The following is a 23,625-nucleotide window of genomic DNA, read 5'->3' as shown; positions in this document are numbered from 1 at the left end:
CTAGCAACAGTCAAGATGATAACAGGCATAATCGCAACACCTTCATTCTGGGATACCTGTGGCTGGAGGATCCCCCCTGCTGCCCTTAGGGCCAATCCCGAGCTCTACTCGCATTCAGCGCGACTCCATCTCTCGGACAGGTTCCTCCCTCAGCAGATGTTCAAGCAAACCCAGGCACTTGACGCCGACCTGAACAAATTCGCTGTTGACCGGACTTACAGGAAAAAAATTATGTCTAGTACACATGTCAATCAGCATTGACATGTGTACCTTACATCTGTTCCTGTCTGATTGAGCTGGTGCTCTTATCTCGATGTTAAGTCAGCTCAATCAGACCTAACTCTCGTAAGGAGTTCTCTCCTTTGTATAAAATATGTTTTCTTTTGTAAAATTACCTGTTTTTGTAATTAATTGTTCTATTTTCCCGGAAGTTTCGGGAGGTTGTAAAAATGTAAACCCCTGGCTTTTTGGCCGTGAAGGGCATTAAAGATTATCTCTCTCTCTCTCTCTCTCTCTCTCTCTCTCTCTCTCTCTCTCTCTCTCTCTCTCTCTAGATTAGAGGAGTTTACATATTCGTTGTGGCTACATATTGAATTAATTATTGAGAGCAGCCAGATTTTCTGGGGCAGTGAATCTTTTGTGGCAGCGCATGGGCCGAACCCACAATCTTCTTACTTCTGGTCACTAACCATTGGGACCACGGCCAGATGTTAATTAGCTTAATTGCTAAATATATATACTATTTCGAAAGAACGAGAAAATCTAAGTCAAAAATTAGAGAAATCTGAACAATTTTTTTCAAATATTTAAAATAATCTCTTTTATTTCTAAACTCAAATATGTCCATTTATCAAACTACTGAATTCAGTTAGATTCTTTCGAAAATACAAAAGAAAATTAAGACTGTACGATACTTTCTGGTCAAAGATTTGGTATTTAGTATTTATTTAGATTTTCAAAATTTCGACTGAGTTATCCCACTAGGTTTTTATTGCAAAATTGCGTTCAGAGGACCAAACATTACCTACCAGTTGCGGAAATTGGGTGGAGAGTTATTTGTGTTGTTCGCTGCGGCAGCCTCTCTTTGTTTCTTGCTAAGGACGAACTCTTGGAGTCGTTGCTTGACTTCCGAAGAGGCAATGGCACCTAAAAACAAAAACAGTAGATTTGTTCAACGCTCCCTGTTACTACAGAAAAGCATTTAAGTAAAGCTATCGTTGTAAATTCTTGTGTGTATTAAAAAAAAAAAAAAAAAAAAATGGTCAACAAACAAGGTCATAAGAGTTTGGTTTTGATGACAGACCAAAGAACAGTCTCCCAGAAGGATTTTTTCCTTCCCACCCACACTCTATCCCCACTTTAGTAACTAATGCTCTCCCTCGTGAAATCAGCAAACACAGTGTCTCTAAATGACGCAAGTAATACGAACTGAAGTAGCGCGCGTGCGACACGTCACAGCCGTTCTGGGAAGGAGACTCAATGGAATCTTTATACTTTTTCGTTGGCCGCATCCACAAGTATCTGGCCACTTCCTTAAGTGACGTTTATCTGCACTAGAACATCGTATTTCCGCTACTTGAATCCATGCAAATGAGCATCTTTTATGCGCTCTGGTCTGAAAACTGCGAATGCAACCATCAGGAGGAAACTGGTTTCCTATAGGATACAGCAACGATGCGAGTTCAGACAATCACAATTTGATGTTCGTTAATCATTGAGACCCATCAGTTGCCACACCTCTATGTTTCTATTGCTGACCATAACAAAGTTAGCACTTTTGCTTCAGATGAGCTGAGGGTCTAGACTCTAGACCCTCATCTCATCTCACATAAATCTAAAATGGTTTATCATTTAGTTTATTGGAAACTTCGCGGGAAGTTCAGTGGTTATAATCACCATCCTCCCACATAGGGTGGAAAATGCCTGAATTCGAAACCTGCCAATGTTGTGAGGAATTTTTATGAGCTTCTTTCCCCTCTCCAGTTTGGTTGTTTGTGTTTTAATGGCGCATCAGCAACTAGGGCTATAATGAACCCCCCTTCTCCAGTGTGGCCCAATTATTCAGTCTCGAATTGCTTGATTTTATCTTCAGGAAATCTGGATAAGAATACACGTAATTTCAGACCCAATATAACGAAACCTCAGTCTTAATTGCCTTGATGTTTAACACACCCAAACCTAACAAATGCAGGTTTATTTGAAAGACAAGTGTTATTAGCGCGATTTTTTTTGCCAGTTAGTGTTGAAGAAGAATTAATACTGGAAAAAAAAAAAAAAAAAAAATATATATATATATAAATATATACAATTATAATTCTAAAAGCTAAAGGAACTTCTCACGACATTGTAATTTCCCAATTAACGCATCTTTTATTGCTTTGGTTCTTTGTTTTTACACGACTGGCACAGTACTATGTTGTTCAAAGGATCTGTAGCCAATGGGTGGAACCAAAACAGTTTGTGGTGACCGATATTTGAAGAACGGCTCGAACTGGCCTAATATTTAGAAAAATTACACTTCTTCATCTTCATGCTAAACTTACTCACGTGTCCAAAGTTTTTTTTTTTTTTTTTTTTGTAATATGACAGAACGAAAACTTTTGTTTCTAATACATTTTTCAAAAGGTATTATATGCAGGTACATAAATACTACGCTGGCAGAAAAGCACGCTAACCTGTGTGGAGTGGACAAATCAATATTTATTTCTACTTCTAGTTACAACGAGATGAAATAACATTTTCTGCTGCCGCAGTAGTTACTATACAAATCGCGTTAACCGCACGAAACCTGTGGAACAACTACTTCTGCGCAGCAAACTGCCATATTTTATAAAAGAAGACTAACTTTTTTTTCTTTCTGGTTGTTACAGATTGTAAATAAATATCATATTTGTACAATATGAATATATGCGAAATTCATGCGCCTACAGGTACAAGGAAGAAGAGCAGCTAAGACACAGGGAAACGTTTCACATAAGGCCTTGATGATCTCACTAAAGTAACCTGTGCTCTCTGCGCAGTGACTTCATTGGTATTGTGATTAGAATTCCAAACAGTGAATTAATTCTCAGTTGCTACAGTCTTTCTAATAATGGAGCCATGCTATCATTCCACTATTGCACGCCACCAGCTACTTTTATATCAGGTGGCCAAAAAAGTTCGGGCGGTTTTTTTATGTTATTATTTTGAAAAAAATTATATGGAAGACTGTAAATAAATAAATTCTTTATTGCTAATAAGTACAGGACATGTACTAGAGACAATAATACTCAACACGGCGACATGGCCAGGAGTTTTACATTATAAATGAAATTATAAATGAAATTAATTGGCAAAAATGAAAAAAATATAGATGGCAATTATTTGTCGATGCACTTCGAAAGTACAAGAGGCACTGAGTCAGCTGATGTCTAATGTGCGAAATGTGCTTCGGTAAAATAGTGAAAAGTAACAAAAAAAAAAAAAAAAACATGGTTCCTCCAATAACAGTTATTCGAGCATGCCTATTTCATGAGTATAAACTGGACACAAACGCTATACAAAGCAGCCAGCAAGATCGGCATCTGGAGATGATGCAGTGAGTAAAACTACTTCACGCTCCCCGATTGACCGCTATTGATGAAGACGAATTTAATGCCGCCATTAAGTCCATTTCAAACCAAACATAACAGGTACTTGTAGAAAAATTCAGTGTTAGTTGTCTGACGGCACCAGGAGTTTCCCCCATCTCCGCTTGTGAGCGATGACACCATTCGTTTGCAATTGTATCGACTGGAAAAGGTGTAGAAGCTGGGAAAATGAATTCCACATAAACTCACAGCCGACAACAAACTCCAAGACATTCGCATGTCGCTGCTTTCGCGTCATAATCATGAGCCATTTTTTAAAGCAGATTACTGACTTAAGACGAAAAGTAGCTTATGTATAGCAACATCAAACGATCCCATCATTGGTTATGTGAATCTGTACCGCACACATCGAAGCCCCCAGCCTATCCAAATAAAGATTCTGGTAGAATACAACTGGTAACGTCCGTTACGAATGTCTACTCTCTGGTTAAACGACCAGAGGAAACATAAGAGTGATTATGTTAATTTTTTTAACGTTCATTCAATGGCCACTTTATTACATAAGAAGTAATAAAGTGGCCACTCAGTTCTTTGGTGTGTGACAGGGCAAGCTAGGATAACCACTTGTGCAGGATAACAGAATCGTTACAGTCAGTCAAATAACAAATCAGTGTGACCTAGTGCAAAGAGGAAATTCTGAAAGCACAACTCATACATTGTAAAAAATGCAGAGATCTGCGGAGTAGTCCACAACCATTCATTTTGCAACAACTGTAAGAAGCTATCCTATCCATAGTTTTGCTGATGACAGCACATTGCATTCCACCTTCCAGTTTGAGGAAAATTGCCCTTCACAAGCAGCTTGAACCTCTCGAACATCCACTACCAATTTCTTAAATGCTGATCTCTAGGTAATTCTCCAGTGGAGCCAAGATAACTTAATCGATTTCAATCCTTGTAAAACTCAGTCCTGTCTTATATCTCACAAAAAGAATTCTTCTGCTCCTACGCTTATTTTTGACGATACACATTTCTGGACAAGACCACGTCTTTCTATTAGGGATTAACCTGACCTAATTTCTCTTGGCATAAGAACATTACAAATTAGGTAGAAGGAATCTATTTTGAAGAGATAACATTCATTTGAACTAAAGTGGTGCAAAGATTTTTACCAGTATCATTGAGGATACCTTAAGGGTTCATAAAACGCTTAGGATATCCTTAATTGGGGAGGGGGAGAAGGGTAAATGGATAATAAAAAAGGTACATGGCCTGAATAAATGGATCACAATACGGTTTCATAAAGGAAAAAAAAAACTTGCTCAAATACTGCTTTCTCTGCATCTTTAAAATTCGGTTTTCTCTTTCGAATTCGGTGTTACTTTTCTTCTAAGCAGCTGCTCACTCTTACAACCTTCAAATCAGCCCTACGATGGAACATTGTTCCCACATCCAAACGGTGTGTCCATAACATCTCTCAGGCTTGTAGGCTCCATTCAAAAGAAGGAAATTAGGTTATGAGTTAATTAATTAATTGGCACTACCCTATTACATCACGTGGTACATTTAAGTAACTTATTACTGAAATGCTACAATTTGAATGACTGAAACGCCTCAATGCCAAACAGTTAAACAATTCTGGCTACGTTTCGGGAATTCACTGTTTCCTGTCTTCAGTTGGGTTAATTAATGACCCATCTCTTACAAAGTCTTTCTATTCTCTGTCTCAGACTTTCTGTTTCTGCTGCATGCGTTTTCTATCGATACTTCCATGGGCACTGATCTTCTGAATTGGCTTCTATAATTCTCCGTTTCTTCCAAACAAATCCGAACACGTGCCGCAATAAATCAGCATCCCTTTGCTGTCCGACTTCAAACTCACAGAACCAACTTTTCTTATTCCTTCAACTTCCGTTTTTTGGAACTATCTCCTTTCACACGTATTTCCTGAAAATTATAATCTACAGAAATTCAAGTCTAATGTCAACAAGCACTGTATATTCTTTCATCTTCTTAATCTTCAGCCCACGCACGGTACCTAAGTACTATAGGTTCCAATACTTTTTGTGTTCGGAGTTTTAATGTAAAAAAAGAAGCATTTGAGTCAATATGAATTAGCATGTTCGGCACCTCTTGGGTCCATGCTACAATGAGTTCAGCCCGTTCTGATAGCTAAGAGACGAAGGGGAACCTACTCTCTATTAGGCAGGTATACCTAATAAATTGACCACTCATTGTACGTTTTAATTCTACAAATGTACACAAACGTTTTTAATCACCTATATTTCCCCACATATCTCAGCCTTTAAAATTTTCATTGTTCACATAACAATTTCAACCTGTTGGTAGATATCATACTGATAAAAATAAAGGGTGGAATTTTCCACAATCTGTACTGAACTATAGTCGCTCTAGATGTGTTTGCACAAGAGGCCCAATGATCATGACATATCATTTATCTTATCGATCAATCATTCACGGTTTCCCATGTTAATATACAACACGGCCATATTTAGCTGCGTCGATTGTATTAATGTCTCTCAGTCTGAGATAAGAAGAGTACTGCAGGTACAACAGTAACTGGTACGATTCGGAAACATCTGGCAGTGCTGATTACGCATTGAACTGTATTCAACGTCTCCCTTGTTTACACAAGGAGCTTCGTTCCCGCATTTTCCACTTCGTTGTCAACGGTATTCGCTACGTTCCTCCACCATAATTCGGAATTATTGAATAGCGACCATTATGAAAGTGATGAAACAGAGCTTGTCCGTTTTGTAATAATAAACTCGAAACTAGGAACAGCGATGAATTGCCAGGACACTTACTATTTAATCCACCTCTCATAATCTGCCTTATACATAGCATCATAAGTACGCTAGGTATTTCAGAATTAATATTTAATCATCGAGGTGGCAATTTTTTCTTTTAAAAACTATATTGGTAGAAACAATTAGAAGAAATTTTTAATTTATTCGAATAATTCTGCTCATTTAAGTTTGTCGGTCATTTTTTGAATTTTCACTGAGGAAACTAAGGTAACGAGCATCAGTATATTATCTGTAAGTTGAGTGTATTCTATGGTCGTTTCCCTATTTTCGTGAGCGAAAAAAAAAAAGATTACAATTCCTCTTCAGAAAGGGACAATTAAATAAACCCTTCCCCATCTCTTCCATTATACAGTATGATTGATGTCTTTTGAGGTTATGATGGACATCATGGCGAGATTCAATCTTTTCGAGGGCACAGCTCCTAAACGGCGTTCTTCACAGGTCGGCAGCTAGTTAGTAACCGGACCAATTGGTAATTCTCTAAGAGACTTCCGGATCAGCTCGTGTATAATCTGGCTGCCTCTATTCTGCCAGACAGTGGCTGAAGGAAGTCTGAGTAGTGTGTATTAGGGGGGGAAAGCATTGTCTAGGCTACGTTATGTCAAGGACCTGGATATATTCTTGGTTGTGTGTGTGTGTGTATCTACTTCATTCGTTTCATAAATATACGTGATCTCGGTTCTAATCTCAATAATATCCATTTCCACTTAGAGTCTGCCAAACCACATGTACTTTTTTTTGACAGAATCCCAGCTATCGGTTGATTGAACCACTGTTCATCTCAGTTGCCCGAATTATTCGCTGCATGATTCCTTTCCCGTCAGAGGTGGCACCTGTGCATATGTCCGTTCTAATATTCCATGTCAGAGTCTTAGTAATTTGAAATCCCCTCTTTTCGATTTTCTCTGGCTTAAAATTTCTCTACCACATTCTGTAAAATTCATCGGTTACCTCTATCATTCTCCCAACTCCACTAATCAATTGGAACTCTTTGACTTTCTCTCTTTGAAACTTGACTTTCTTCAGTCCAACTTTCCTAAGTGAGGTAATTTTCTTTAGTGATTTTAATGTTCAAATTTCCAGCTGGCTTCCGTTTTCTAGGCACACGGAACCAGCTGTTCGAGATGCTGAGGCTTTTGTAATGACTAATGACCTCGCACAATTGTTCATTTACCTACAAGAATAAGAGACAATCTTAACCATGCAGCCAACATACTTGATCGTTTCATCACAAACAACCGTTCTAAGTACACACAGTCGCGGTGAGTGGTCCTCTGGGTACCTCAGATCACAACTTGGTAATGGTCTCTTCTCTAATGGAGCCTTTCTCTCAGACCATTACCAACCTCGTGTTGTTTGGTATTAAAAAAAATGCAACATGGGATGATCTGCGAGATTTATTTTCTTCTTTTCCTTGGTAGGATTACTATTTCAAAACTTCAAATATCAACATTTGCTCAGATTGTGTTAGTGAAATTATTCTTGTAAGGATTTTATTTTATTTTTATTTTTTTTTAAATTAATTTATTTATTATTTCTTTATTATTATTATTATTATTATTTTTTTTTTTTTCTGGCTCCCGGGTTTGGGCGGCCTGGGAGCGGAATCGCTGGCACCCATCGGTATAGCACTACTTCCGGTGGGTGCTGGACTTTAGTGCATGAGGCATTGTCAGAGGTTTTTGGTTTTTTTTTTTAGGAGCATTAGCAACTAAGGCCATAATTGCTCCGGGGATATGCGGTGGTCATTTTCTGACCTTTCCGCATCCTCCGTATTTAGTGGTGACGGGCTCGAACCCCGGTCTAATCAAGAAGCGCGTGCTACGCACTGCGCTCCTTCCCACCTGGCTACGGAGGCTCCCGAGGCATTGTCAGAATGGTGACTCGCGCCCGGTTTATGTGCCTGAGGACGGCCATTGGAGGGGGATGTCCGGGTACCAGCTGCTCCCCGGTGGCGCAGAGGCCTCTTCCATACAAACCACTTTTGCAGAAGTTCTGCGTAAATTCGGCTTTTCAGGTGGAGACAGACGGAAGTCTAGGTGCCACCAAAGACATGATGATGATGATGATAATAATAATAATATTCTTGTAAGGATGGAATCCTTTATTCCACACTCCACCTTAAAATCTCATCTTTATTTAAACCTTGGTTTTCCAATAAATGTGCTAAGGCTGTTCAAGAGAAGAACGTTGCATATCGTAATTGGCTTGTTTTGGAACCAAATCTTCAGTTTCATTTTCTGCCTGCACCAAAGCTCGCAACAATTGTAAAGCAGTTATTAAACAGTCCAAATTAGATTTCGAACAGGCTAAGAGTAGAAATCTTGCTTCTTGTCCAAATGGTAGCCGAGAATTCTGGTCTCCTGCCAAAGCTATTGGCCGCAACCTTTGCGAATCTCTGTTCCCACCTCTGAGAAAACCAAATGGATCTATTGCCGCATCAGCCAAGGATAAAGCCAACCTGCTAGCATCCTATTTTCCTTCCAACTCGTGTATTAATGATCTTGATAAACCACCTCGCATCATTCCCAGTGCACCCCATTCAATGTCTCCTGTGGTCTTTCATCAAAAAGATGTCAGAAGGATTTTGAATAAGCATAATGCTAAGAAAGCTCCAGGCCTTGATGATATTTCTCCAGTTATTCTCAAAACCTCTGCTCCTGAACTTACTCCTGTTTTGTGTCGCCTTATTTCATCTTCTTATTCCAAAGGTGTTTTTCCTTATTTTTGGAAATCTGCTTATATCCAGCCAGTTCCTAAAAAGGATGACAAATCTCACCCATCCAATTATCGTCCCATTGCAGTTCAATTCAATTATATTCAAATTGAGGAAAGACAGATAAATTCATAAATTCAAATTGAGCAAAGAAAGATGTAGGATAGATATGCGGAAGTTTGCCTTTAGCCAGCGGGTGGCTGGTTGGTGGAACAGACTTCCATCCTTTGTTGTGGAAGTTGATAGCCTAAATAAATTTAAGGCTGAGCTGGACAGGTACTTGGAACGAAAGGAGGGGTGAAATAGGAGCATGCTTTTTTGGCTGATGCTACATAAGCTTGCTTTCTTGCATCATATGCCTCTACTAATGCTAATGCAGTTACTTCTAATCTTTCTAAAGTAATGGACGAATCAATTAACCCCACAACGCTAAAACTATCTAGAAGCCTTCCATCTGATCAACGATGGTCAGTATGGATTCCGTCGGTAACGATCCACTGATGATATTCTGGCTTTTGTTACCTATTAATGAACAAATTCAATGGAAAAGTTCGGCGAGACTCAAGCAGTTGCTTTTGACAATTCAAAAGCTTTTGATCATGTTTAGCATAAAGGTGTTGTCAATAAGTTTCCATTTTAGACTAAGATGCATTCCATTTTATGGTTTGCCAACTGTTTTTTTTGTAATTGGACATCCAGTTTTCTCTCTGACCGCCCACTTGGGTGATGTTAGATGGTTCTCTGTCTTCTAACTTCTTCACTAATGCTTGTGTTCCCCTCCTGAAGGTTCAGTTCTTTCTCCCTCTCTTTTTAATGACCTTCTTCCATTTACCGGAAGAAGGTCATTAATATACACAGTTCCTGTGCACAGTTTTTCTGATGATAGCACATTTCATCCTGCCTTCCAGTTTGCCCTGCTCAAACAGCTTCACCTTCTCGAATATACACTACCAATTCCTTAAACGCTGATCTGCAGGTAATTCTCCAGTGGGGCAAAGATAACTTAGTTTATTTCAATTCTTCAAACACCCAGTCCTGCCTTATATCTCGGGCGCCTCCGTAGCCAGGTGGGAAGGAGCAGCAGTGCGTAGCACACGCTTCTTGATTAGACCGGGGTTCGAGCCCGTCACCACCAAATACGGAGGATGCGGAAAGGTCAAGGGAATGACCACCGCATATCCCGGAGCAATATGGCCTTAGTTGCTAATGCTCCTAAAAACCAAATAACAAACAAACAAACAAACAAGCCTTATATCTCGCAAAAAAGGGTTCTAAAATAAGCATAGAAGCAGAAGCTCCTATGCTTATTTTCGATGACACTCTGATTTCCATGCAAGATCATATATCTCTATTGGGGATTACCCTGACTTCTAATCTCTCGTGGCACAAGCACATTACAAATACTACTTCCTCTGAATCTAAAAAACGTGTTTCTCTTTCTCTCTCGGCATTACTTTTCTTCCAGACAGATGTTCACTCTACAAATCACAAATCCGTCCTACCATGGAACATTGTTCTCACATCTGGGGTACTGTCCCCCAAACCTTTGACACCCTGTGGTGGAAAAGTGTCCTGGAGAGGTTCCGGGAGGCCAGTGTCTCAGCTCCTTTGTACTGGTTGGCTACAGATTATTTCAGCAACAGAAACCTTGTGGTCTCCTCGGGCACGAGACCGGTTACCGGCTGCCCTCAAGGATCCGTACTTGGTCCAATATGTTGGGCCGTGGCGCTTGACAGGTGGCTAGCTACTGATCATGGTGTCCGTAAGATTGCCTACGCAGATGACCTGGCCCTTTTGATGATGGGGAAACTCAAGGTTAGAGCTGGAGCAAAAATCAAATAATATCTTGATGACCTTAACTCATGGTGCAATGTGTACAAACTAGTTATTTCCATTCCCAAAACGAAACAGCTTCTTCTTAAGGGCAACTTAAATTTAAACAGCCTGCCTGTTGTTAAACTTAATAATCAAAGCATCAAACTAGAAAGAACACACAAATATCTTGGAATAATGTTCGATCATAAACTTTCATTCAACATGTAAAGTATATTTTGAAGAAGATTAAGAATTTAACACGGAAAATACTTAAAATTAGTAAAAACGTTTGGGGTATAAAATCAAGTACATTAAAGCTATACTATAAAAGTTTATTTTTGCCTATCATATGCAATGCGGCAGGTGCATGGGGCTTTAGGGTGGTAAATAGAGTTGTGAAAAAATATCTTATCCAATGTCAGCGTTTTTTCCTTCTTGCCACCTCCAGAGCGTGTAGAACTTTTTATACTGTTGCTCTGCAGGTTCTGAATGGCCGAATACCTATGTACTACGAAATAATATTGCAGTATCTATTATATCACCGAAGAAGGGATCCCCCAGCTAATATTGGTAACTATACATTGAACATGGATTTATCTGAAAAGGAGGATTTTGCTAGATTAAGATCTGAGTTTATGAGAAACTGGCAATTCGAATGGAATGCTGCTCTTCTGGGCAGGGTTACATATAGTTTTATTCCTAATGTCTTTGAATACACTAAGCAGTTAAAATGGTTTTGTCCCGGCTTAAATGTCACATTTATGATTACAGGTCATGGGAGTATAAACTCCCAATTAAATGCACTTGGATTGTCCGCATCGCCTCTCTGCCCTTGTGGAGCTGTTGAGATCGTCGATCATTTAATCCTAGAATGTAACCACTATTTAGATGTTAGAAATCAGCTACAGATTGTGACAAATGTATATAGTCCCGCTAATTTTCCACGATTGGGGAAACAAGAGAGAATTTTTTGTATTTCTCTGATTTTGCTGATAGTGTGTTTAGGAGACGAAAATGCATTGTAAATGTTAATCCTTAATGAGGTGTTACACCAAAGAGTTTATAAGGTTTTCTTGGCTCTGAGTTTCACTGAGTGTTTTATTGTAAGTTGTTTGTAAGAACTGTTGTTGAAAATTTAAATCTTGCGTTTATAAGAGCTTAATGGCTATGTCTTGCAGGAAAATAAGTCCTGTTAATGATATACATTATTATGTGTATCGAATTTTAATGACTATGTATAAGACCAAAAGGTATCGACTTTCAGGAAACTTCGTTATAGAAGATAGTGTCGGAAACACTAATGTTTTCTTGCTGTTGTCATTTATTGTAAATATTTTTCTTTTGAAGACTCTGTCTATAGGTAGGATGTAGACTTGTATATAATTTTATGCTTGTATATAATTTTCATTGATACTGCTTGGTTGCTAGCTTTGCAGCTTTATTCATATTTTTCTAAGTATGTTTAGATTAGAGTTTAAATGTAATAGGCATAGTTCACTATATCCTGCTTCTTTTCACTATTGTAAACTTTTCTCTTCTATTTCAGGGGATGTCTATTCTTCTTCCCCTTATCTTCTATCCAACTTTCCCTTCCTTTTCCTTCCAATTCCCATACTTCTCATTCTTATCTCCACTTCCTTTCCTTAAATATCTTGATGCTTCAGGCTTGCCTGATAGCCCCTGTAAGTGTCTCTGTTAATAAAGGTGGTGTAAGGTGTAAGGTGTATTTAGTGTCAGACGGCACCAGGGGTTCCCCCCATCTCCGCGTAGTTTTCATTGTGGGTGTACCAGTTCACTGGAAATGCCAGAGATTTAAAAGTGTATGGATATTGTATATGTGTAGTGCCGTGTACCGTTGTTCATCTGGTCGTTTAGCCGCTGGACCCCTGCTGAGGCCCAACGTTGCCCCACCTTAGCCCCGTGGAGGCAGACCAGGAACCCAGTAGACTTAAGTTACTCTGGCAGGTCCTGCCACCTAATTTCCTGAGATTTCAGTGGCTAGGACCTAAAAAAAAAAAAAATAAATAAATAAATAAAATAAAAAAAAAAAAAATAAAAAAAAAAAATAAAAAAAAAAAATAAATAAATAAATAAAATAAATAAATAAATAAAAAAAAAAATAAATAATAATAATAATAATAATAAAATCTCTGTTAATAAAGTTGTCCCTGGCGAGTCTCCTCGTGGTCAAGGTTAGGGGGCAGGGGCCAGGGACAGGGAACCAGGTGGCCCCTGCCCGCGAAGTCGCCAGGTGCCGGCACCCAACGTCCTTGACTTTTGCCTTTTCAGAAACCCTGGAGACCGCAATTAAAACAAACACACCTTGACCTAGACCGTGTCCCCAAAACCTCTGTTTTCTTGATTCCATTCAGAAGGGAGCAGTTAGGTCAATTAATGACTCATCTCGTAACACAGTCTCTCCACTCGCTGTCTCATAGACGTTCTGTTTCTGCTGTATTCCTATTCTATAGATACTCTTCTGAACTGGCTTCTATAATTTCCCTTTTTCTGTCAAAGCAGTCCGAACACGTGCCAGTCAGCCTTTGATCGACTATGGTGGCCCAGTGTTCTTCGGAGGCTTCGGCAATCAAATGTTTCCAACAACCTGTACAACAGCTTAAGGTCATACCTAACTGGTAGAAATGTCCAAGTTACCAACATATTCCAGACAGTGACTAGGTACATCGATCGAGGCTATCCGCAGGGCTCTGTGCTTGGCCCGTTCCTCTGGTCTATTGTCCTCGACAAGTTCCTGGGCATTGACCTGGTAGGAGTTGAGCCCTGGGCCTTTGCAGATGATCTTGTCCTTTTGGTATGTGATAATACCAGGGCGACCCTGGAGACAATGGCAAATGAAGCATTGGTGAAACTCCAGAACTGGGCAGCCCTGCACAACCTTACCATTTCAGGAGAGAAAACAAAATCCATACTCTTTAAAGGCAGGCTATAAACCACTTACAATAAAATTAAACTTTACATCCATACGACTGCACACAGAAGTCAAGCTCCTGGGTATCTTCTTAGGCTCGGGGCTTACCTTCCACCACCACCTAAAGTATCTAGCCAACAAAATTCAAAGGTACAGTGCTATGATAAGGGGGTCAGCACGGCAGACTGGGGGCTGAAACAAGGCTCTTACTCCCATATACCAAGCGGTATACGTGCCAATTGTGTGTTATGGTGTCTCCATCTGGTACCGAAAAGCCATCCTAGCAAGAAATAAACGTAAGCTGGATTCAATCCAGAGGTTCATGCTCCTTTCAATTTGCAGGGCGTGCCGCACCGTCAGCACCTCTGCTCTGCAGGTATTAACTGGATGCTGGCCACTATACTTAGAAGTGATTAAAAGAGGGCTTTTTATCATTTAAGGAAAGGAGTTCCAACCCAACTGTTTAATTTTCAACTCGACACCATAAACGGCACCGGGCAGGAAAGACAACGGATAACCCAACATCTACAAGAGATATGGCAACGTGCCTGGGGCACCACAACAGAAGGGGTATCACATCTATAAGTTCAACTCACCCAGAACCTCCACCCTGGTTTTCGCCTGGCCTCCATGTGACCTTTATCATCACCGGACATGGATCCTTCCAACAAAAACTGGCTGCCATGGGAATCGAGAATGTTCCACGTTGCCACTGCAGCGAAGAGGAGTCCTGGGGCACCTCATGTATGAGTGCCCCAGCTACAACAACATTAGGCTTAAATTCCTCACCACAATACAGAGAAACCCTCGCAATCAAGAATTCACTCTGCTGCTCGAGGAAGATACCTATAAGGCAATAACCACCTACGCGTAGGGAACATTTGCACTTAGGCGAGCTAAGATTGCAGAACTCAGAGCCCAAGAACTAAACCGGACCAGCGTGGGATAACTCTCCATTCCCCCAGAACAACACAGACATGACCATGCTAACCCGAATAGGAAAGGATTTATTGCAGGCACCATCCAAGTTGCGGGATGCTGGCACTCCTCGGAGTGCGGGATTTAAAAGTCATTGCAAACCCGAAATGGGTAGGATATATACTGCTGGCACCGATCTAGGTGCGGGATCTACAAGTGCTATGCCATTGGCAATTACACAGGGGCGCCTGTCGCCTGTGACTTTTAAACCCACAGCCTTTCCTATATTTCGCCTAAACTAGGGTGGATTTATTCTCCCCTGTCAACCCACCCAAATTCATTCCCCCTTCAATCCTCTCTTCTTCTATGCCCTCTCTTCTAGCTCTATCTCTCTCTCTCTCTCTCTCTCTCTCTCTTTTTTTTTAAATCTATTACTTTATTTTTTTAAATTTTTTTATTTATTTTATTATTATTTATTTATTTATTATTATTTTTTTTTTTTACTTGGTCTCCGTTAGGAAGCTCAGGCAACCCTGGCAGAGGCCAGCCAGAGTATAATGGGCAGCCTAGCTCACCTCCCTGTGGTGGTGGCGGGCAACGTGGGGTTCCCTTAGGGGCCAATCAGCCAGAGACAGAACAACAGAACATAACAGAACTCTGTCACAAACCAGACACTACACTTTTCTGGCTTTTACAGAGATTCTGCAATTTTCACAAAGTACCATGGCGCAAATGTGGGAACCCACCGGTGGCGCCTTCCACAAAACACTATGCTCAACTTCAAACTCACAGAACCAACTTTTCTTCTTCCTCATTTATTCATGCAACTTCCGTTTTCTGGAATAACCTACCTCCATATATATTTCCTGAAAATTACAATCTACAGAAATTCAAGTCTAATGTTAACAAATATCTTCGTTCATCTTCTAACCCTCCAACCCATGCACGGTACTTTAAGTACTATTGGTTGTAATACCTCTCATGTTTGGGGGTTTCGTAGAAAACAACTTCGTTGTCAACTGTATTCGCTACTACGTTCCTCCAGCATAATTCGAAATTATTGAATAGCGACCATTATGAAAGGAATGACAACAGAGCTTGTCTGTTTTGTGATAATAAACTCAAAAACAAGGAACAATGATGAACTGCCAGGACACTTACTATTTAAATCACCTCTCATAATCTGCCTTATACATAGCATCACAAGTACGCTAGGTATTCAGAATTAATATTTAATCATCGAGGTGGCAATTTTGTCTTTTAAAAACTATATTGGTAGTTTTTAAACAATTAGAAGCAATTTTTAATTTATTCGAATAATTCTGCTCATTTAAGTTTGTCGGTCATTTTTTGAATTTTCACTGAGTAAACTAAGGTCACGAGTGTCAGTATATGTTCGGCAAATTGCGTTTATTCTGCAGTCCTTTTGCTATTTTCCTGGGATGAAAACCACATGTTTTGGTGAGCGAAAAAGTAATACAGTCCTCTCCCGAAACCGAATAACTCGGCAACAGTGTGAACGAAAGCTAATGCAAAGTTCATCTCGTCGAAACGGATATAAGAAGTTATTTTAGCATTTCAAGAAATTATGGAAACCATAATTTCTTTAAACTGAATTTTTCGGGTACTTCTTCCAGTAAAATTACAAAAAGTCACAATTAGACAAGATATAATAAAGATTTTTCCTTGCGGTGAGAATACTACAGGATTCCTCAGTATGGCATTTCTTTAATGCATTTATTTATATTTTTATAACAATTTCATTCTCACAATCATTGGATCTTTGTTCACTAATGATATTAAGATTTTTAAATAATCGGAGTACAGCCCATCAGTCTTTCAGGTATCCTTCAAAAAGCCTTATAGTTTAATGGGCAACCGGCTTAAAGCTAACTAATTAAATGTCATATAATGTTCTTTACAAAATTTCAGATCCATCGATCAATGCCATTGCATCCTCAACCAAAAGCCAGATATGATAAAAGATCTCTATGTCATATTGTTGCATCACTGTATTCCTGAGAGTGTTGTAGTAATGTGCAACGAGCATCGGATACTACTGGATGATGGAACAGTCAAGCTGAATACTACAGCGTTATCAATACCATATCCGATCAATGCGATATCTAATCCCAGTTATTCTACAGCCTTCCACAGCCAACCGATGTCAGAAATCCTTCTACTCAAGACCTTTCTATAGTGATACAGAAAGATTCAACCTACTCAATCTCTAATCCAGAAAACAAGGGAAGCGAAGATATCAAAGATATCCCGATTAACTGAAGCTGTTTAGTAGCGTGGCTAGATAAGCTGAATGCAAAAAAAAAAAAAAAAAAAAAACAACTTATTCTCCTCCCCAGCACCTACGAATACACAAGTTACATAAGGGCACACGAGGTTCTTTGGGTCCGGGTCTACGGCATGTAATCAATAACACCCTACTGTCACGCTATTTGCACCGTTATAAAGAAACTGCCAAAAAAACCTAATTAATTTAATATAAAAATCGAAAGAATAACTTAAGGCCGTATACTTTCGAATCTGGTGATTACAAAAATATTCAGTCCTTCACAGCAAAACAAAACTGAAGCATGGAGTAAATATTTTTTTTTAAAAATAGCTTTCTACCTCTATTGCCAGATATTAATTCTAAATGTGCTTCAGGGTTTATATAAATCGAAAGGCTACTTCTTACTTTGCTCGTGTTTCTCTTTCTTCTTTAGTTGTTCTAATCTTTCCTTCTCTCTACGCTCTTTTTCCAATTTTTGTTCCTCTTCTAATTTCTTTTGTTGCTCCAAATATTCCTAAAAGTTATTTATAAAATTACTGCCAAAATCCTCATTTTTAGCCTAAAATATTAGAGTTAGAGTTAAAAACAGAAGCAGAATATTTTCGGTCAACTAATAAATAAATAAAAACATCAGAAATATGATATTTCAAAACTGTACAGAACAAATGTAAAAACATGTCATATGGCTACAAATAAAAAACAGTTCCCAATAAAAATGTTTCAAAAGTAAAAATTAAAAAACAGTGTAAAATAGAGCGAAACGCTTTTATGTTAAAATTGATGCCATAAAAATACGACTGTGTTAATCGGGTTTTAAACAGTACAAAACATATGGAACAACACCTGTTCTGCTACATGAGTCATGATAATTATTCAGAGTAGTGAGCAACAAATGTGCCATCATACTAGAAGTATGATGTGGCTGTTACTTGAGTTTCAAGTTCCACACCACTGCCTCGTTGTTCACAATAAGATATTTACTAAACTGATATTATGGAAGATACTACAAGCCTGTTTACTTTTTGCTGGGTTAATTTCTTCTGCAAGGAATTCTTTCCATCAAGGATATCGCTAGTATTGCTACCTATTTGACATATCATGCAAGGAAGCCATAGGCTTTTGATGTACCACAAAACAAAAGAAAAAAAAAAAAAAACTACCAATCCACTTTTCATGCAGATGTTGATACACTCGGCTTTTTAGTTATTTAAGATATCATCTACAACTACCCATTAGGCACATTATAGCCATAGCAGCTTATGTGGCAGTCAACATAACAACATTAAACATAGCTCCATAGTAGCAACAACAACTACCCATGGAAATAACTTATTCCAGTGATTTACAACTTGGTGGTTAAAAGAAAAATTTCTACAATCCTTTTTAAACCTCTTCCTAGAGAATACCCTAGTGCCTAACTACCAAGCTCTGAAGTCCACATATTCTAAGCTTTTGATCATAATGGGTACTCTTTTTGCTGATTTCCATTATTTCGCTTGTACAGAATTGTTGTGAAAACATATGAATAATGAAAAAAACTTTTATCAGTGGCTTATTTCTCAATGTATACGTGATTCTCAATTTCTCAGCCACTTTCTGCATACAGATGGATATATATATATATATTTTTTTTTTTTTTTTTACAAGGAATGGAATTCTCAACTCTTGAAACACCCATACTAGAAAGAAGAAAACCAATATACGATTGTCAGTACTCAATATCAACATACCCTTTCCTTTAAGCATACTGTTTTCTTAGGGACACTCTTATTGGTTATTATTTTTTTTACCAGCAACGTTTTCAGAAATTGCATGCCCTTTGAAAATCGGCAGTGGATGTGGCTTATTTATGGCTTTTCAAATACGGATAACAATAACAAATTACATCGATGAGCCAAAACATTATGACCAGCGGGTCGTTATGCAAATCGAAGGAACTGCAGGTGAACTACGGCGCGTGCGTGGGTCGGGACACGGTATAGAACACACCTGACACTGAGCTTCGTTAATCAGCGCTACTCTTGTTCTTCAGATGGCAAAGGCAGTGGACTTAAGCGAGTTTGGCAAAGGCCAAATTTTAATGGCCAGACGACTAGGTCAGAGCATATCCGAAACGGCAAGGCTGGTGGGATGCTCACGGTCAGCCGTGTTAGTACCTACCGAAAGTGTAGGTACTAACCTACACTTTCACGTGTAGGTTAGAAGAGGGAAAACCCACGAATCCCCGGCGAGGTGTTGGACGACCACGGCTCACTGATGCTCAAAAAGAGCGAAGGCTCTCCCGGAAGGTATGTGGCAACAGAAGGGCGACTGTGGCACAACTCACTGGTAATTGGAATGCTGGTAATGGGAGTAATGTGTCACAACACACAGTACATTGAGCGCTACTGAAAATGGGGCTGCGTAGCCGCAGGCTGCTCCAAGTGCCAATGCTAACCACATTTCACTGACGACAGCGCCTACAATGGGCACGCGAGCATTGAAACTGGACCTTGAGTGATTGGAAGAAGGTCGTCTGGTCCAATGAATCAAGTTCCCTGTTGCACTGTGTGGACGGCCGGTAACGCCTGCGTCATTTACCTGGGGAAGTGATGGCACCTGGATGCACAGTGGGATGAAAACAAGCGGATGGCAGCGGTGTCATGCTTTGAGCGATGTTCTGCTGGGATACCCTGGGTCCAGTTATCCACGTGCCGGGCATTCGGATGTCTATCACTTACCTAAACATCACACAGCACACACGCCCTGCAGTTCCCTGCAAGCGTCTTCCCTCTGCATTTGGAGATAGTGCGCAAGGGACTCCTACACCACCTAGCCAAGGGTACCAGCAAAACCTGCCTCGGTTACACTACGGATCCAGCAAATGATCGTGCTGCAGAAGAGAGACGGCTCCAAGCTTACCTGGTGCAAGTAAGTGTAAGTGTAAGTGTATTTAGGGTAAAACGGCACAAGGGGTTCCCCCCATCTCCGCGTAGTTTACATTGTGGGTGAACCAGTTGACTGGAAAAGCCAGAGATTTAAAAGTGTATGGACTTTGTATATGTGTGATGCCTTGTACCGTTGTTCATCTGGTCATTTAGCCGCTGGGCCCCTACTGAGGCCCAACGTTGCCCCACTTACGCCCCGTGGAGGCAGACCAGGAACCCAGTAGTCTGTTTCACTCTGGCAGGTCCTGCCACTTAATTTCCTGAGATTTCGGCGGCTAGGACCTTAAAAAAAAAAAAAAAAAAAAAAAAAAAGAAAAAAAAAGAGACAGAAACGCGTCGACGTAGGGGTAGAATCGCTTAGTTTTGCTAGGCCAAGTTATGGGCGTAAGGTAATTTAGATATGTTAGGTTTTTGGGTAGGGCTTTCGCTAGCTTATAGATAGAGAGGGGGGGAGGCAGAAGGCTGGGGGGAGAAAGACAGAAATATGGGGCCAATAGAGTAGGTAGCCCCAGTTTTCAGTGGGACATGCCCATGTCCCACCAGAGTAGAAGATATAGGGTGGAGAGGAGAGGAGGACGAAAATGTCCCCCCTCCCCCCAGGGAAGTAGGTTTAAAGGTGAAGGAGGCTAGAATGCCCTCTTCAGATCGCCATATGGCTATTGGCAGCTATTGTTTCATGTTTCTTTATTCATGGGGCAAGCTCCGTCCTTGTGCTTGTGTCCCTCATCTTTAGTTGCAGCCTTTACATTGTGCTGGCTGGTGTCTCAATAGTGGTACTTGATGTCAGTCATTGTAGATGGTGATTAATGTCCTTCTCCTGATGAAGAGGTCTTGTGCGAACTGGGATAATGCTCTATATTCATCCTCAGTATCTATGAAATGGGATTCCAATCCTTTTGGTAGGTATCTTATTTTTGTTATAAGTACCCCTCTGAGGTCTTCATATTGTGGGCACTCGTACACTATGTGATTCCAGCTTTCTGTCTCCCCGCACGTACAGTTTGGGTCCTCAGTGAGTCCGAATCCGTGCAGCTTCTCATTGTAGGGTCCGTGTCCTGTTATTAGAGATGTCAAATGGTACCCTGGGAAGTACCAGGTCGGCTGTTTTGGGTAGATTTTCTGGAGGTCAGGTAGATATCTTCTGGTTATCTCACCCTTGGTGGTCTCCGTCCATCTTCTCTGCCATAATTTTAGCAGGTGGTTCTGTAATCTAGTTTTTTCCGTTTTTAGGTTGTTCGCTGGGTCAGTTGTGTAGTCCAGATGTGTGGCCGCCACTCCCCTGGATAGCAAGTATAGCAGACCTGTGCGAACGACCTCCAGGTCCAAAGGAAGCGCTCCAGCGAGTACCTGTAGTGCTGGAGTACTCACTGTACTACACGCACGCGTCGTAGTTAAGAGTATGGTCCTTTGGATCATGTCCAGAATTCTTCTATTCACTGCCAGTGCAGTTTTTGGGAACCAAATTGCTGAGGCGTAAGTAATTGCTGGGAGAAACGTTGTCCTGTAATATAGCGTCAGGGCTCTTTTTTTGAGTCCCCAATCTTTCCTAGTAACTCTGGCTACCAGTGCAGAATAGCTCCTGATTTTTTTTCTTATGTACTTTAGGTGCAGCTGGAACGAGAGGTTGTTGTCCAGCACCACGCCTAGGTACTTAAGTTGGTTTACAAACTTAATGGTGACATTGTTAATTTTTATTTGCGGTGGTCGTCGCAATTGCAGGGTTCCTTTAAGCAGGATTGAAGAGGTCTTTGTGGGTGAAATTGTTAGCTGGTGTTTTGCGGCCCATTGCTGGAGTTGCTGCAGTGCTTGGTTTGCGTGGGTTTCCAACTGGGCCCGGGAATCCGCTCCCACGGTCAATATCAGATCATCAGCGAATGCTTGTGTCCTGACGGGTCCCAGATCCATCACTAAGAACTCATCTAACACCATATTCCACAGGAGTGGTCCCAGCACCGACCCCTGCGGACAGCCTCTGTGTACTTCTCTTGTGACCTTATGGTATTCTACATTGATCTCCACTCTTCTATGTGATAAATAGTTTTCCATGACCTTGAATAGGTTTGTTGGCACCCGTGCCTCCCTCAACCTCGCCAGGACGCTTGGCCACCAAAGTGAGTCAAACGCCCCAGCAAAGTCAACCGAGATGAGAAGCAGGTACTTGTTTCTACATTCTTGTACCGTCCTGAGTAGGTTTCCCAGTGCGTCCACTGTCGAGGTCCCTGGCTTGAAGCCATACTGATTCGCGGCATGGAGTCCAGCTTTTCCGTAGTGAGCAATTATTCTTCTGTGAAGTAGTCTTTCGAATACTTTACTTACCACCGAGAGCAGTGCGATGGGTCGATATGCATCTGGGCTTTCTGGGTTTTTTTGGGGTTTTTTTGGAATTAGTTTTAAGTTGGCCGTTTTCCATGCCTTTGGAAAGTGGCCGGCTTCCAGGCATCTGTTGTATAAGGTGAGCAATAGGTACGGTGCGTATTCAACAGTTTTCTTTAAGATTTCCGGCTCAATCATGTCGAGACCTGGGCATTTCTTGCTTCTTACTCGACTAGCTGCCACGCTGAGCTCGTCATTGGTAAAGGGGGGCTCCATTGCCTGATTGGTGTAACTGGCATTGCTCTCGCATATTTCTCTCTGTGCTGTTAGTATCGGCATCGCTGGTTTCTGGTAGATTGTGTCCAGTATATTGTCCATCGACTGCTCCCAGGTCGTGGTAAGGTTTCCCTGCCGGGTCCTGGTTGTGGCATTCACCTCCCCTCTGGGCATTTTGTTGGTGGTTACCTTATAGACTAGGCCCCAGGGGTTAGTGTTTCCTTCTGTGGATACTAAGAGCTCCCAAGAGCGTCTTTTGCTCTTCTTAATGGCATCAGTATAGCGGTTTCTTATCTCCCTATATTGTTGTCTCAGGACTTCGACTTCGTTTGCAGGCCATGATCTGCGGGCCCTCTGAAAGTCCTTCCTTGCTTTTATCGTTTGCCGCCGGAGCATGGCAATTTCTCGAGTCCACCAGGGTACTGCCCCCAGTTGGGGGTGTTTTTTTCTTATTGCTTGGTTACTGATAGTTGTCATCAGTTCCGTAGTAACTTTCTGCAGGTCGTCTGGGCTGTTCAATGGGTTCAGGGTTAGTGGGTTACTGTTGATCGCTGTGGTTAGTAGTTCTTTGAATAGCGGCCAGTCCGCTTTGGCAACTGCATATCTATGGCATCGTTGGTTGATTGTTGTTGCTCTTGTCATTGTTCTTGTTATTGTGCAAGTTATAACTCGGTGATCCGAGGTGGTCCAGGCTTCCTCCACCCTCCAGTCGGCCACGTGGTTCGCCAGGTTCCTAGTGGCTAAGGATATGTCGATTGTGGCCTCCCAGAGGGTGTTACAGAATGTCGGTAACTGGTGTGGCTGGTTTAGGACCGCTAACTGTGATCCTGTCAGGTAATTCTCAAGCTGCTGTCCGTTTGCTGTCCCTTTTCTATCATCTGTAGCGCTATACCATAGCGGGGAGCGACAGTTTACATCCGCGCCTATTATGATTCTTTCGTTTGGCAGGATGTTCTGTAGGTAGCGTAGGTAGTTGATGGCGATCTCTATTTCTTGTCCCGGTCTACTGTATAGAGCCACCACGTAGAGGGAACCCAGTGC

The 23,625-nt window shown here is 40.9% G+C and overlaps 1 protein-coding gene across 4 annotated transcripts in view; it reads right to left on the bottom strand.

The window, feature by feature from the left end:
* Positions 1–23,625, bottom strand: part of LOC150090364 (histone deacetylase 4-like) — a 449,332-nt gene that overhangs the window by 137,190 nt on the left and 288,517 nt on the right. For all 4 annotated transcript variants that reach the window (XM_090389832.1, XM_090389833.1, XM_090389834.1 and 1 more), the window contains 2 exons: positions 17,474–17,582; positions 1,029–1,146 (listed from right to left, as the gene is read on the bottom strand). In XM_090389832.1, coding sequence (XP_090245958.1) covers positions 1,029–1,146; positions 17,474–17,582 — 227 coding nt within the window. The remainder of the gene's footprint in view (positions 1–1,028; positions 1,147–17,473; positions 17,583–23,625) is intronic.

Source organism: Mastigoproctus giganteus, chromosome 2 (genome assembly GCF_048544385.1).
Source record: "Mastigoproctus giganteus isolate SK-2022 chromosome 2, ASM4854438v1, whole genome shotgun sequence".
NCBI classification, from domain to species: Eukaryota; Metazoa; Arthropoda; class Arachnida; order Uropygi; family Thelyphonidae; genus Mastigoproctus; species Mastigoproctus giganteus.
The sequence above is the reverse complement of the archived record's forward strand: the minus strand, read 5'-3'. Positions and strand labels throughout refer to the sequence as shown.